The 15,768-nt window shown below is 38.9% G+C and overlaps 1 protein-coding gene across 1 annotated transcript; it reads left to right on the forward strand.

Annotated features, from left to right (window-relative positions):
- Positions 1-703: 703 nt before the first annotated feature.
- LOC139468969 (uncharacterized) lies at positions 704-14,048 on the forward strand. Its single transcript, XM_071251110.1, has 9 exons — positions 704-793; positions 3,851-4,018; positions 4,954-5,064; positions 7,560-7,722; positions 8,174-8,311; positions 9,134-9,274; positions 10,923-10,973; positions 11,533-11,734; positions 12,728-14,048. The coding sequence occupies exons 2-9, from the start codon at positions 3,864-3,866 to the stop codon at positions 12,886-12,888; spliced, it is 1,122 nt and encodes a 373-aa protein (XP_071107211.1). The 5' UTR covers positions 704-793; positions 3,851-3,863; the 3' UTR covers positions 12,889-14,048.
- The last annotated feature ends 1,720 nt before the right edge of the window (positions 14,049-15,768 follow it).

Below are 15,768 nucleotides of genomic sequence, written 5' to 3' on the forward strand. Positions count from 1 at the left end.
GTACATGTATATGTAACAATGAATGTATAAAATGGCAATTTACAGAACGCCAAAAATATTTCTGTCATTTTATTTTTTCTCCATTTATTTTATTATGATAACGAAATTCATTCATGTTTATGCTCTTTTTCATCAACCAGTGACTGAAAATGATAGGATTAAAAGATTACGAAAGTCTATGCATAATTTATAAAAGCAAATTGGCTTCTAATCCTTGCATAATTAGTCTATTGTGATAATTTTAGGTCCTTTTGAAATCCTTAATAACTTTTAGTCAGTGTGACGGGAATTTCGGGAAAATAATTATAATGACTGAAATGATGTTAGCGTTTTGTAAATTGTCAAAGTGAAAATTTACACATTGACTGATTTTACACATACACTGTAACCAGAGACCATATAATTTGGTCTCTGCTGTAACATATACACGTCAGTCCATAGCATATGATGTCTGGCATGACTCAGTGCGAGAGTATAATGATCTTGTTGATGCTTGGAACTTTTGCCCTTGTTCGTGTTTTTTATTTTCCATTTTTAACGTATCGACTCCCTATCTTATATATTTTCTTTCTCATAAGACAAACAACATGCTGCGAAACGGTTATTCCAAACAAAACACACAATGAGGCTCTTTCCAATTATTGGTGGCGGTATGTAAAACGGTCGTCGATCAAGAGTTACCACCCTTTGATGAAAAGTCAGTGATGTTTTCAAGAATGTGCTGTGTTTGACACCGGTGCCCTCCCGGTGTCATACGTGCAGTTGGCTCATTGTACATACATTTTGGATAACGGTAAACATAAGCACACACATTTTGGTCTCAGCCCTGTTTGATCTCTTCAACACAACAACCCTGAAGCATTTGTCTGTAATATGGCAGAGTTCGTAATATTTGAAATATATTTTTACCATAACATTCAAGATATGTAGATCTAGACATTCCCTGTGACAATGGAGCAATATTAATGGGTTCTTTTTGTTTTAGTTAAAACTTAATTACATATAAATGTGTTAACTTACACTTCTACTTTACTGTTTATATTTTTAAACAGATGATAAATTAAGGCTACATATGAGAGTTAGATCCCCAAACAAAACGAGGGTAAACAGTAAACAGGGAATTAAGGTTATCGAGTTGGTCCCTATTTTCAAGCCTCAACCTAATCTGCTAATCTTCTACTCAACTGGTAAATATGCAAATGAAAATAGTTTATCATGTTTTAGGATATTTCCTCAATGAAAGTTCAACATCTCATGCCATATGTTGATCTACATGTGTAGAATTGTCCAAAATGAAACAGAAGAAAACATATGAATGTACTGTGTAAGATGTGACGATGTGACACAAGGAACTCTTGGTAGGAGAGTGATTGGCTTCATATGACCGAGGCATTTATATTGTAATTTACTTGTAGGTTTTGATAAACGCTGGCTTCAAATCTAATCAAGCTGTCTATTGTTTTCGTTTCAGAATTGAATTGGGCATGTGACGTCAGACTTGGAAATTATGTCATGCAATATTTAAAAACACACAGAACTGCTGACACACTGTTCCTTTCATCATCGCCTTGTGTTATACTTGAACCCTACTTGACACTGCAACTGTCACTGCCCATCAGAATTTTGCATGTCTTTTATAAAGCAAAATGCCGGATGAGTTTACAAAAACTGTCTGGATTTCATAAATAACTATTCTGTCTACTAAACACTGGCAGTCCTAGCAGATTACATTCATGTCGTCTCAAACACATCTTGCTCATACATGTTATATACAAAACAAATGTTTTTATGTATATAATTCTGTCAAGTAATGATTACCCTAATTATGCAGAGACAATGTCTATTCACTGACAAAACTAACTATGACAAGACCAGACTGGAAATGGATCCTGACACTGTCCACCTTGAAATAGCAAGCTTTGTTTGTTTGTTTAACGCCACAGTCAGCAATATTCCAGCTGTATGACGGTGGTCTGTAAATAATCGAGTCTGGACCAGACAATCTATTGACTGACATCATGAGCATCGATCTTCGCGAATGGGATACGATGACATGGATCAACCAAGTCAGCGAGCCTGACCACCCAATCTCGTTAAGTCGCCTCTTTTGACAAACATAGCTGCCTTTTAAGTCAAGCGTGGGTTACTGAAGACCTATTCTAACCTGGATCTTCACGGGTCAAATAGCAAGCAATCAGTCTGAGACTTCAGTCACACTGCCATTGCTGTAGTCTAATGAAATTTTGTTTGGTCTTGCACACTGAGTTAATAAAACTACAATCCATGATGCAAATAGACAATTTTGGGCTACAAGACATTCAAAAGTATCCTTGTGTCTGATGATCAGTGCACTGTTTAGGACGTGCAAAGGGCCTGCAGTGATGTTCAACCTAGCATGTGCTGTTACCCAAACTCCATTGTTTGCGACATGCCCCAGGCTATGCTCGCCATGGATATGTCCCCCGTCCCCCAAACAGGAACTGACTAATCCCCAATATATTGTCCGCAGCTTGACATGTGTCCAGATACCTATAATTCAGTGTCACATAATTAAACTGATTGTTTACTACTAGCTGTTACTCATGTGTAACTATACTGTGTATGATTATTCAAATAATAAGAGTACTTCAGCATGTCCAATCCTTGACATTCAGGAACCATACTCTTGCTACCCATGGGAACTGTAATGAGGCAAGGATCTATAAGTAAAGTTATTTCTTTCTGTAAGTGAACCTCCACACTGGGCGATCATGTAGAACTAGAACACCTCAGCAAGTAGGAAGTCAGCATCCTGGGCTGCTAATCCATGTGCAACTTGAATCATCTCGATACTTTCAACATGGGTTTAACTAGGTGATCCACACAGAGAATTGAAAAAAAGAGAATTGTTTTGAAGATCCTATTTTCTTTAGTTCAGAGTTATTTTAACATTGTTTTCAGCATGTAACCAATATTAAAATCTCTCTCTTTATTTATCTTGTTATCAGTGACATGCAGTTGTTTTGCATAGATAAAACATCAAGTATAATCTGCAGATAATGTTTGGAACCTGAATTTGGAACTTGACAGATACTAGATACCGTATTCGACGTAATAAGCGCCCTGCTCTAATAAGCGGCCACGGCGACATTTGCAAATATAATAGCTAGTGAACAATCCCACTTAGCAGCCCTTTCGATTGATCAATGTACACAAGACATATTTATTCATGTATAATACACACTTGTGTGTTATATGCACCCTTAGTTATGGGCAACATAATTCTGGAAACTATATATCTGTCGTGTATAATACACACAGACCTTTCTTTTGTATCATTTCAGGCTGTCAGCATAAACCACAAAATGTACAATCTTTCAACTTCTATATTCTAATAAGGGCCCCCTATTTCTAATTTTGAGAGCGCCCTGGGCGCTTATTATGTCGAATACAGTAGTCGCTGTCAACATGGTCAACCAGAACCAAATATTGTGTAATGAAGGAATCATGAGAATTTGTTGATTTAACTCCTGGTATCGACAGATTCGACTGATTTCTGATGACGTAAACCATGTTATGGTTGATGTGTAACTTCTCTATAATTTTTCATAATGAGCTTTAGTTGCATCAAAATTTACTTGTTAAAATGCGTGTTCAGAATGGCCAGTGAATTTCTGACTCAGAATCAAATGCAACAACACTAACATGAGGTCACCATAATGGTTTGAAATGTGAATGCCTAGCTACATCCCTGATATTGAGGAATCGGTAAATTGTTGTCTTCAACCATTGTCCACAACACATCAACCCTAAAGCCAAACTTTGGCTTTTCACTTTGTAATGTTGAGCTCATATGGGGAATGTCTTTCAGAAAGACCGATGTCATGATCACCATGCGTCGGTCCTTGTGTTCGCGGCTGAGGAATTTGACCTTCCGATCCTTCCTCCTCCTCATCCTCCTCACGACAGTCATCATCAACGAGTTCCTCGTGCACAGGATACAGAGCTGGAGATGGCCTGCCATGCCGCACCCATACAAGTATACAATCTTACCACTCGGCTAGACGAGGGCTGCGGGTGTATTGAACTAAACTACTCCACTTTGACAGGGATAATCAGATAATGTCATTCTATTTAAATATACACTTGACATATTATGAGAATCAGTTTTGTACAAGCCCTCAAAATCAGATCCTAGTTCTCGCATCCCGTGAAGATCCAGGGTAGAATGGTTCTTCAGCAACCAATGCTTGCCGTAAAAGGCGATTATGCTTGTCGTAAGATGCGATCAGGTGGTCAGGCTTGCTGACTTATTGATGCATGTCATTGTATCCCAATTGTGTGGATCGATGCTCATGATGTCAATCACTGGATTGTCTGGTCCAGACTCGATTATCTACAGACTGCCATCATATAGCTGGAATATTGCTGAGAGCGTTAAACAACAAACAAACAAACATAGTTCTCGCTAGACAAAGCTTTGTTTGGCAGTAGCGATAACTAAGATCTGATTTTAATGAAATTGAGTTTTGTATGTCATGGGAAATAAAACTATCCCTATTTAAAAAGTGGAGTAGTACATGTACGTTAAATGTATCCTGTTTTTGTATGGTTTAGATATTCAAATCCTATTGTGTAAGCAACCGATACCAGCAAACTTGCAGGCTCATGGTAACCCCTCAGTCACTTGATGTGTCAAGGATATTTCTTTATCTTGTTTTGCACTTTCTTCATCATCATTTTTGTCTCAGTTTAATACCATACTTCATCAATCTCATTAAAATCAGATCTTAGTTCTCGCTACCGCCTTACAAAAGCATTGAGTAGTGAGAACTAAAATCTGATTTTAATGAGATTGGTACTTCATGAAATTTGATTTAGTTGCTTTTGCAGATACAGTTAAACCATAATTGCTGTATGTTTATGTCAATTTGTGAAATGGCTGATGAGATTTAATCTAGATTTTTTTTTCAGGGACTCTGAGGAAGAGATGAGGATCTTGTTTGTGTCAGACCCTCAGATTGTAGGGTACCAGGATGAGGCTCGGTTTCCCATAGGGTCCATCACAAGATGGGACTCAGACAGGTGAGGTGCAGCAGATGATGATGATGTTTAGTGTCAGTGGTAACCTGTATTGTATTACACAGTAAGCACTCACAGTGGTCAACAGAGGTTCACTGTTCCAACAGAGTTTACCTTGCATCTGTCAGTGATTGTTTGCAAAAGTGTAAAAATTAGCTTCTTGATCCTGTTTTTTTGCCATTTTTTGTTTGACCAAAAATACATTTCATTTTCATATATCAACAACGGCATTAAACTAAAATAATAAGACTCAAATTCAATTATTTACAGTCTTCCATGGGAGTCATGTCTGTCTTTCCTTGAATACTCTTTGTCTAAGTGCCAGACATTGTCAGTGTCATAAAAATTGTTAAAAAAAGATTTTCAAAAGGACTTTTCTCAGATAGACGTAAGTCAAACCATGTGACAACTTAGTAAGAATTATAACTTTAAAAGCCCTCATTTCTGAGGTGTCCATATTTTTCACATTTTTATATATTTCTAGGACAAAATGTGACATCAACATGCAGAGTGTGACTTATGATGCATCAATTATGAAAAAAATGTGTAAACAATAAGGCCTAAACAGTTTCAGAAATTGGCACTCGTCCTGCAGTCCTTGCCAAACTGCCCAGTAGTTATGGTACCATAAGGACTAGTAGAAATTTGCCATGGGTTTGCAATATGTTATCATAATAAGGACTAGTGGACTAAAATGTTAGTTTCTACCGCTGCTAAATCTATCCCTGTCTACCCGGAATGTTACCTTGGACATTCATCCAGCATCAGACTAACATGTGATTCAAAGTATAACATTGGTTGTCCACATGGTCCAGACCTTGTTAGTCTTTAATCTCTGACTCCTGGACGTATAATGAGAGTATTTATATAATTTGTATAAAGTTGGGGAGTGCAATATAACTGGTATACCAATATATTGCAGTACGTTCGTTGGCAATACACATATCGCAATACAGCCTTGTGTAATGATATTTTCCAATACAGTCACAGAAGAATTAAGATATGATTATTATATCTACAATCTTGAGGTATTTGGATGGACTGTGTTCCTATCTAAATGCTGTTTACATTGATACATTACAAATTGATAACTTAATACGTAGTTTCGTTTATCCAGACTACCGGTACCCATTTCGCAATATGAAGTCTGGATCATTGAATTAAGAAGTACCATTTGAACAGTACAAGTATATATATAATTTGGGCTTATATAATGCTTATTGCAATATGTATCACAATACAGCTCTCCATATTGCTATATGCCAACCCTAATATAATGGGAGATACCCCCGCCATATAATGTGGGAGGATATAGTCGATGCTTCATCTGTCTGTCCGTAATCATTTCGTTTCAGGAGCGTAACTTGAAAACTGTTCAATATCTTTCATCAAAACTTGGCTGATATATCCTGAAGTTGTGCCTTTTGCTATTTGGGGCATTTTTGTTTTCCTCGATTTCCATGGAAACAATTCATACTTAGTCATTAAAGGTAGGGTGAATTTCGTTTCCGGAGCACACCTAAAAAAACGTTGAGTATCTTTCAACAAATCTTGGCAGACATATCAAACAGATCCTGAAGTGGTGCCTTTTGCTATTTGGGTATTTTTGATATTTTAATTCTTCTTGATTTCCATGGAAACAATTCAGACTTAGTCTCAAAAGAGTGGGGCTAGGTGTTGTTTCCTAAGTAAAACTTGAAAACTGTGAAGGACTTTTCATCCAAACCTGGTACATTTATTAACCAAGGGCTGAAATGGTGCCTTTTGCTATTTGGAAATTGTTCAGAATTTGATTTTTACCTGTTTCCATGGAAACAAGTTAGACTTGAAATGGAGGTAGGTGTTGTTTCTGGAGCAGAACTAAAAAACTATACAATATTTTTTCATCCAAACTTGGTACATGTATTAATCAATGGAATGAAGTGAGGCCTTTTGCTATTTAGGAATTTTAAAAAAATGAAAAATTCATGTTTCCATGGCAACATGCTTGACTTTGACTCTTTTTATAGTGGTGTGATTGTCCGGACCATATCTCAAAACTGATAGGTACTCATTCTTGAAACTGTGCACACACAAATACCAGGTTGTCAACTGGTGCCTTTTGCTATTTAGGGACTTTCAGAATTTATTTTTTTCTGTTTTCATGGCAACAAGTTTGATTTTGACTCTGTTCATAGTGGTGTGTACCTGACATAAATATATGAAGTTCTGAATCCCAATTCCATAGTATTGTTTTTGTAACTCAAAAACTCCTCTTGTATACGGACAGACAGATTAGATAGAAATTCTCTCATTAACCTGGACTTAATAGTCAGGGGGTTTGTTCTTTCGGGTTTGTGGGGTCCGGATGGACTTGTCATCATCTGATGACTCTTGTTCATCTGGGAATTTGTTTAGTGGAAGGTCCAGATTCACAGGGTAAGGGAAATGCCAATGCAGCCACTCATTGAGTTGTTGTAATGTACTGCTGCTGATGTTGTACTGGGATGTACCTGCAGCTACCTCAGTCGGACGTTCTCCCTGGCGTTCAGCTACACCCAGCCGGACGTCGTGGTGTTCCTCGGGGACCTCATGGATGAGGGTAGTCGGGCAACGCCCACAGAGTACGAGATGTACATGGACAGACTTGAGAGTATCTTCTACCCGGTTCGATATGCCAAGGTGGGTCCTCTACATACATAGAGACCAGTGTAACTGGAAAAATAAAATTTCAGATTTGTTTAACTTTGAGTTAATTATTTATAAAAAAATGATGTTACTTCTGATTAGATGATTTAATTTAATGTTGATTATTTTACAGACCGCCGTCATATAGTTGGAATATTGCTGAGTGCGGCGTTAAACAACAAACAAACAAACAAACAAAACCTACATTTCAAAAGATGATATATAATTAGAACCTCTTATTACTCAGTATTAGCTTCTCAGAGATTTCAAAATTCTCTTTATTCAAAATTCATTTTTTCTTCATGAATTTTAACCTTTCATGGTTATCATTCAAAGGCCATACCTTGATGTTCAGCTGGAAGTAGAATGCCTATTTAATATGTTTTAGTTTTGTGTATATAATGTTGCAAACTGAAGTTTATTGATTCATATTTCTTGTTTACAGAAGATGTTTGTTCCTGGAGACAATGACATTGGAGGAGAAGGCAGGGACTTCAGAAGTCCATTCAAGATAGCCCGATTTGAACACCATTTTGAAAACATTACTGGGATAGAGCGAGTGGGATTCATAGACTTTATCAAGGTATGCCAGCTTGATACAGATTACCACCCCTGAAGATCCAGGGTAGAACAGGTCTTCAGCAACCCATGCTTGCCGTAAGAGGCGACTAATGGGGTCAGGTGGTCAGGCTTCCTGACTTGGCTGATGCATGTCATCGTATTCCAATTGTGTGGAATATTGCTGAGTGAGGCCTTAAACAAACAAACAAACAAAGAAATAATGCAGATTACCGCACTTGTTCCTGATGTTTATCAACTTCTGGAATGTCTGACAAGTGAACGTCATCAGCATCATATGTTCAACTAGATTCATGTCTAACATTTCAAACCTGATGTCGTAGGTTTAGATAAATTTTGATATAAAAATAATAAAACAGGCTGCGCTAATCAATATTACAGCTATGTATGGCAGGCTGTAAAAAATCGAGTGTGGACCGAATAATAATCCAGTGAGCGACATTGAGCGTTGATCTCCGCTATTGGAATACAATTACATGCATCAGCTGCGTCACCGATCCCGTTAGTCGCCTCTTTGGACAAGCATGGGTTGCTGAAGACCAATTCTAACCTGGATCTTCACAGGGCAACTCCTCAGTTATGTCCTCAAGTGTGAAAGTCTATGTATATATCCTAATTATGAAATTATTCATTGTCAGTACTACACAGGCTTGCTAACAATACAAATTGGTTATGTGTATTCACGGGTGATGGAGGAATTTAGTGTATAGAAACTGGTGAAGTGTTGAAGATGAGAATTATTTGGAAATGAAATATGTTAAATCTAGTATGCTCTTGTTGTTATGAAAGAAATTTTGTCGAATAAACCTGTCACTGCTCTGTCCAGTTGGACCTGCGATTCAACCGTGACATGCCATCCGAACAACACAAGCTTTTGGAGAGGCTAAAGAAACACTTCACAGCTCCGCTGCGCATCATCATCAACCATGAGACGATGCTGCCCAAACTGAAGTCATTCATCTATCCAGTGAGTTGGAAGGAAACATCCAGGTTTACAAATCAAGATTAGATTTAGTTAAGCTGAAGTGCATCCCAAGCGAGCTGATGGTATGATGCATCTGTTTGTTGTCTTTCTGTCTGTCTGTTGTCTTTCTGTCTGTCTGTTGACTTTCTGTCTGTCTGTTGTCTGGTTGGTCTTCTTCTTTGAACCGGTGGAAAGGATGAAACTTCTGGTGGATGTCTGGCATAATTTTGGACTCAGGTTCATGGAGTTAAAACCCAGATTCACGTTTTTATAATTTAAATTTTTTTTAGATTTAAATAAATAAAATGTGATTGTCTTAGAAACCATGATAGATTTTACTGCACAATAACAAGATTATTTAATGTGAATTTTTGGCACTATTTGCTGCGTGTATGTATTGTTTACTCTGATGCAAGCAGTTCAGTGTATCATCATGCTAATGAGAATACACAATGGTGAGTAATTTATGTGCTTCATCAATAAACATAAGTTTCAGAGTGAGTGAGTAAGTTTTGAACAGCATTACAGTAGGGCTGGGATGAGTAACACGGGTACCCGGGTTGGGTGGGTACTGAGAAGGACCTGGGTACCCACAGGACTACCCGGTTCCTTGGTTAGTCACGTGATATATTGTTTAATGACAAAAATTACCTAGAACTCTATGGTTACACTACACGTCACTAATGTTCACATTTCTTTCTGACTGTGCCCCCATTCCTTCTGACCTCTATAGGTTTGAATAAAGATAAAACTTCAGTCAACTTCCGTGTATGTATGACCAGAAGATTTTATATGTGTATCTAAATACATTTTGAAAGGGCTATGGTCAAACTATTCCCGATCGGACATTTTGTACCTATCTCTTGAGACTTACAGCGGGTCCCTGGGTAGGGTCAGGTGATAGGGGGTCCGGTAGTAAATTTGGACTCGTCCCAGCCCTACATTCCAGTCATATTATGGCGTGTCAGGTTTATGTTGGAGAAATTCCTGAAGTGATGCAGGTATCAGATATTTACCACTTTGGTGGAACCAGCAATCACGGGTATGGTGCTGACAAACCTAGAGACATGATCAGGGCGATTCGAACCTACGATCAACCTTTCCTGGCACTCCTAAGGGATGCAACTCTGCACACTGTGTCACCTAAGATGACTGGGTGTCTGTGCTCTCATCAGTTTCAAAAGACATATCACGTGATATACATGTACTTTTTAAGAGATCCTGTGTTCTGTTTTGACTTTGACCTGGTGCCATAGTAAAACATTGTAAACTTGATTGTTAGATAATGTATAATGGCATCAGCAGATTCTACTGACTCATGTCGGCACACAATCTCTTTCGAGTGAGTGAGTGAGTGAGTGAGTGAGTGAGTGAGTATTGTTTTATGCTGCTTGTAGCAATTTTCAAGGAAAATCGCGGTAGGGATGCCATAAATGGGATTCACACATTATGCTCATGTGCCCATGTGGAGAACTGAACCCTGGTCTCCAGCGAACGCTTTAGACTACCCCCGATCTGTATCTAACTACGGTAACTTTATATATTGCTGATGGTTGTGAGGACTTCATGTGACAATGTGTCATTGTGATTCCGTCTTAATCATAAGGATGTTGTGAGTGCCTGCCTGTTTTATCCTGTCATTGTGCTTCAGATACTAATGGAAGTGCAGCCTCATCTCCTGATGTCCGGACACTGGCATGAGGTCAGTCTCGATCCATTTTTGATTTTGTTGTTTGTTTGCTTGTTTGTTACTTAATGCCACACTCACCAATATTCCAGCTATATGATAGCAACCTCAAAATAATCGAATCTGAACCAGACAGACCAGTGATTGACATTATGAGATATGATTCACGCCATCTGGCTATGATGACACGCTGACAACACAATCCAGTCTGACCACTCAATTCCTTAAGTCGTTCCTTACGACCAGCATTGATTGCTGGGGACCTGTGCTGACCCAGAATACCCATGGGTTCCTGGAACAGGAGCTTTCCGATCTTCTATATCAGCTAAAATCATAAACACTTGGTCCTATAAGTCCACGGTAAAACACCTAATATGAAGACCACCTGTTTCTGCTTAAGGCCCCAATATATCTGCCCCCCTGGGTAAGAAAGGTTTTCACTCTTAAAGTAGATTTGTCTTTCATTTATAAATAACACATATCTGATCATTGATAATTCTTGTTAAATTTTTTGAACTCGATGTGCAGATATGTGTCTGAAAATAGCTTTTGATTTGTATTTGTTTTTTACCAGGCTCGTCACTTTGTGTGTGAAGACTGTTTGTCCAACAACGGTGACATGGGACACTGGCCTGTGCACCAGCGAGACCTAACTGACATCGACTCCTACCAGGACATCGATCTTAACAAGCCGCTGGCAGTCAATGAAATCATGGTCCCTACGTGCAGCTACAGGATGGGGGAGAAGGACATGGGGTACGGGGTCGGTCTTCTAGGTGAGTGGGTCTTTATGGCTGATAGCTGTCTAGGCTGTGTGTGAGCAGGTGGTTTCAGTGTAGGAGGACATGGGGTACGGGGTCAGTCTTCTAGGTGAGTGGGTCTGTGGCTGATAGCTATCTAGGCTGTGTGTGAGCAGGTGGTTTCAGTGTCGGAGAACATGGGTTCGGTTTTCTATGTGAGTGTGTCTTTATGGCTGATAGCTATCTAGGCTGTGTGTGAGCAGGTGGTTTCAGTGTCGGAGATCATTTGTTGTGTAATACCGAAAAACACTTTAAAGTTTATGAAGTTTTTAAATGGTCCTATGTTTCGTTACAGTAACTTAGCTGCGAACTGTGATATGTTCATACCAGATGCCATCTTGTTTCCAAGTCAATATTCATCATGTGACAGGTCAATATTGATCATGTGACGAGTCAATATTTGAGGTCAGTGTCGGCCCCATGATTTCAGGGTCACCATTTAAATGTATTGTTTTGTCACGTGTCACGATTTTATCAATGGAATGACAAGATTCTTCATAGAGGTATAACATTGTGTAGTACTGCTGAGGGCCTATTCAAGTTGGAAGTCATTGTTATACCTCTATCTTGCATTTCCATTGGTTAATTTGTACCATGTTACTAAACAAATCATGTCGAAGTAGAGCCCCAAATCATGTGACTGACACTGACCTTGAATGTTGACTTGTCACATGATGAATATTGGCTCTCGTCTGCTAGAAAACACGATGGTGTGTGGACGTAACAGGTAACTGTTTTGAAACAGAGGACAGTTGATAAGTTTCATAAACTTTGAAGTGAATTTTGGTACAACAAATCGAATGACTACGTACTCTTGATGAGGTCAATATGCAGACTGGGTCTGGTCAGACCACCTCAGGGTCCGGTACTCAGGTACCGGTACTTGTTTTCGCATATTGACCTTGTCGAGAGTAATTATTTGTATATCATATTGTATTTTATTGAATTGCAAAATGTATCTGTTTTCAGATCCAGAGGGCCGTATGCAGTACACAGTGTTATGGCTTCCGAACCGATACTACCAGCTCTATGCTTACCTGGTTGTCTTGGTGCTGGTCGCCATTCTCTTCATCTCCTGTTCCATCATGCAGTTGCTACGGCAACAACAACAGCCACGCTACCCCAGGTAGCATCACAGCAGGTGTTTTGCGTCCCTCCCGTACGTCCATCCAACCAGAACCTCCAGCTGTACACTGGGCTGGAAAAATATGCTGGGGCCCGTTCCACAAAGCGATCTTAGCGCTAAGTCTGTCGTAAGTCAGTGTTAAAGTATGGGAGTTACGATCATCTTAGCGCTACAATCGCTTTGTGGAACGGGGCCCTGGTCTTTTTGAAGTGTCACAACGTGTTTGTAAATTGTTTGTAACAGATTGCTGTTACAAATACGTATTAATGACCCATAATGCACTCTCCTACCCAGAGTTCCTTGCAGTCAGCCTAGTACCTCTGCCACAGGCCAGCAAGATGTATTGATTCGTCACATCTTACACAGTCCATTTATTCACATGTTGTTCATTTGTTTTAATTTTGGCCAGTCTGCACATTTAGATAAACATATTTGTTTATTATTCATATATGTTTAACTTTCATTGAGATAATAGCCTAAAATGTGAAAAACTATTTCCGTTTGCGTATTTATCCTTTGTTTTTATTTGTTGCACGGCTTCCACATGCTGTCTTCGAAGTCCTATAGAGAGCCAGCGATACAGTCACTTTATGTGTAAAGATGTATTGTCGTACTCCTCACTCATGCAGTTGTAGTAGCATATGTTTATAATTATGCAAAACAGTATGTAAAGCAAACACAAAGACTTGCATCAGGCCAGTCTGCTCTCATTACAGAAAAAGAATGTTTGTTTCCAAACAAGAGAAAGACTGGTCACGTGATATGCAAATGAGCTTGTGGCAGTGGTGTAATGCTAAGACACCACAGCGCCTGAGTGTGCCCATTTCCTTAACATAAACATTGCCATGGTTTTCCAGATTTACTATTACTCTTTAATAATCCTCTGAGTTCGGCACTGTTAGGGTACACTTAAGTACTCTGATTTCCCTATACAGAGAGGTACCTGGAGTACTTTTGTGTAGTATCTGTGATACAGCGCTGTCATAGTGTTGTCTTTTTGCTTAAAGTGAAGTAAAACCTCTCTCACATCCTCATGTCAATTCAATAGGTTTCATTTTATTAGGAGGATGTTCTGTTTGATGAAGATTGTATAGATTACACATAAACACTTGACATCTGGTTGTATGGACTGTTGTACACATAGACACTTGACACCTGGTTGTATCGACTATTGTACACACAAACACTTGACGTCTGGTTGTATCGACTATTGTACACATAAACACTTGACATCTGGTTGTATGGACTGTTGTACACACAAACACTTGACACCTGGTTGTATCAACTGTTGTACACACAAACACTTGACATCTGGTTGTATCGACTATTGTACACACAAACACTTGACATTTGGTTGTATTGACTGTTGTACACACAAACACTTGACGTCTGGTTGTATGGACTGTTGTACACGCAAACACTTGACGTCTGGTTGTATGGACTGTTGTACACGCAAACACTTGACGTCTGGTTGTATCGACTGTTGTACACACAAACACTTAACATCTGGTTGTATGGACTGTTGTACACACAAACACTTAACATCTGGTTGTATTGACTGTTGTACACACAAACACTTGACGTCTGGTTGTATCGACTGTTGTACACAAAAACACTTGACATTTGGTTGTATCGACTATTGTACACACAAACACTTGATGTCTGGTTGTATCGACTGTTGTACACACAAACACTTGACGTCTGGTTGTATCGACTATTGTACACACAAACACTTGACACCTGGTTGTATCGAATATTGTACACACAAACACTTGACGTTTGGTTGAATCGAATTTTGTACACACAAACACTTGACGTCTGGTTGTATCGACTGTTGTACACACAAACACTTGACGTCTGGTTGTATCGACTATTGTACACACAAACACTTGTATGGACTGTTGTACACACAAACACTTAACATCTGGTTGTATCGACTATTGTACACACAAACACTTGACGTCTGGTTGTATCGACTGTTGTACACACAAACACTTGACATCTGGTTGTATCGACTATTGTACACACAAACACTTGACGTCTGGTTGTATCGACTGTTGTACACACAAACACTTGACATTTGGTTGTATTGACTGTTGTACACACAAACACTTGACGTCTGGTTGTATCGACTGTTGTACACAAAAACACTTGACGTCTGGTTGTATCGACTGTTGTACACACAAACACTTGACGTCTGGTTGTATGGACTGTTGTACACACAAACACTTGTATGGACTGTTGTACACACAAACACTTGACACCTGGTTGTATCGAATATTGTACACACAAACACTTGACGTCTGGTTGTATCGACTATTGTACACACAAACACTTGACGTCTGGTTGTATTGACTGTTGTACACACAAACACTTGACGTCTGGTTGTATTGACTGTTGTACACACAAACACTTGACGTCTGGTTGTATCAACTGTTGTACACACAAACACTTGACGTCTGGTTGTATTGACTGTTGTACACACAAACACTTGACGTCTGGTTGTATTGACTGTTGTACACACAAACACTTGACATCTGGTTGTATCGACTATTGTACACACAAACACTTGACGTCTGGTTGTATGGACTTTCTGTGTAGCTAGCTAAAGATCTGTTGTAGGGTGGAAGGAAGTCTTCTACAATTGTTTGTTATCTTAGAACGGGCATTATACCCATAGGAAGTATGTATTAGTACATCTTTACATGCATTAATATGATCAGGAGTATAATACTTGTACTTGAGAAGTGTTGTTATGTGAATGTTTTTTTATATGTAACATTTATCAGACTGCAAATGTCATAACCAATAACATTTTTGTACTTCAGTACACTTTTATGCCATTGTAGTACAGTTTATGTACTTTCACACTTTCCCGTATAAT

Source organism: Haliotis cracherodii, unplaced genomic scaffold (genome assembly GCF_022045235.1).
Source record: "Haliotis cracherodii isolate W230 unplaced genomic scaffold, xgHalCrac1.p SCAF_2, whole genome shotgun sequence".
In the NCBI taxonomy this organism is placed as follows: Eukaryota; Metazoa; Mollusca; class Gastropoda; order Lepetellida; family Haliotidae; genus Haliotis; species Haliotis cracherodii.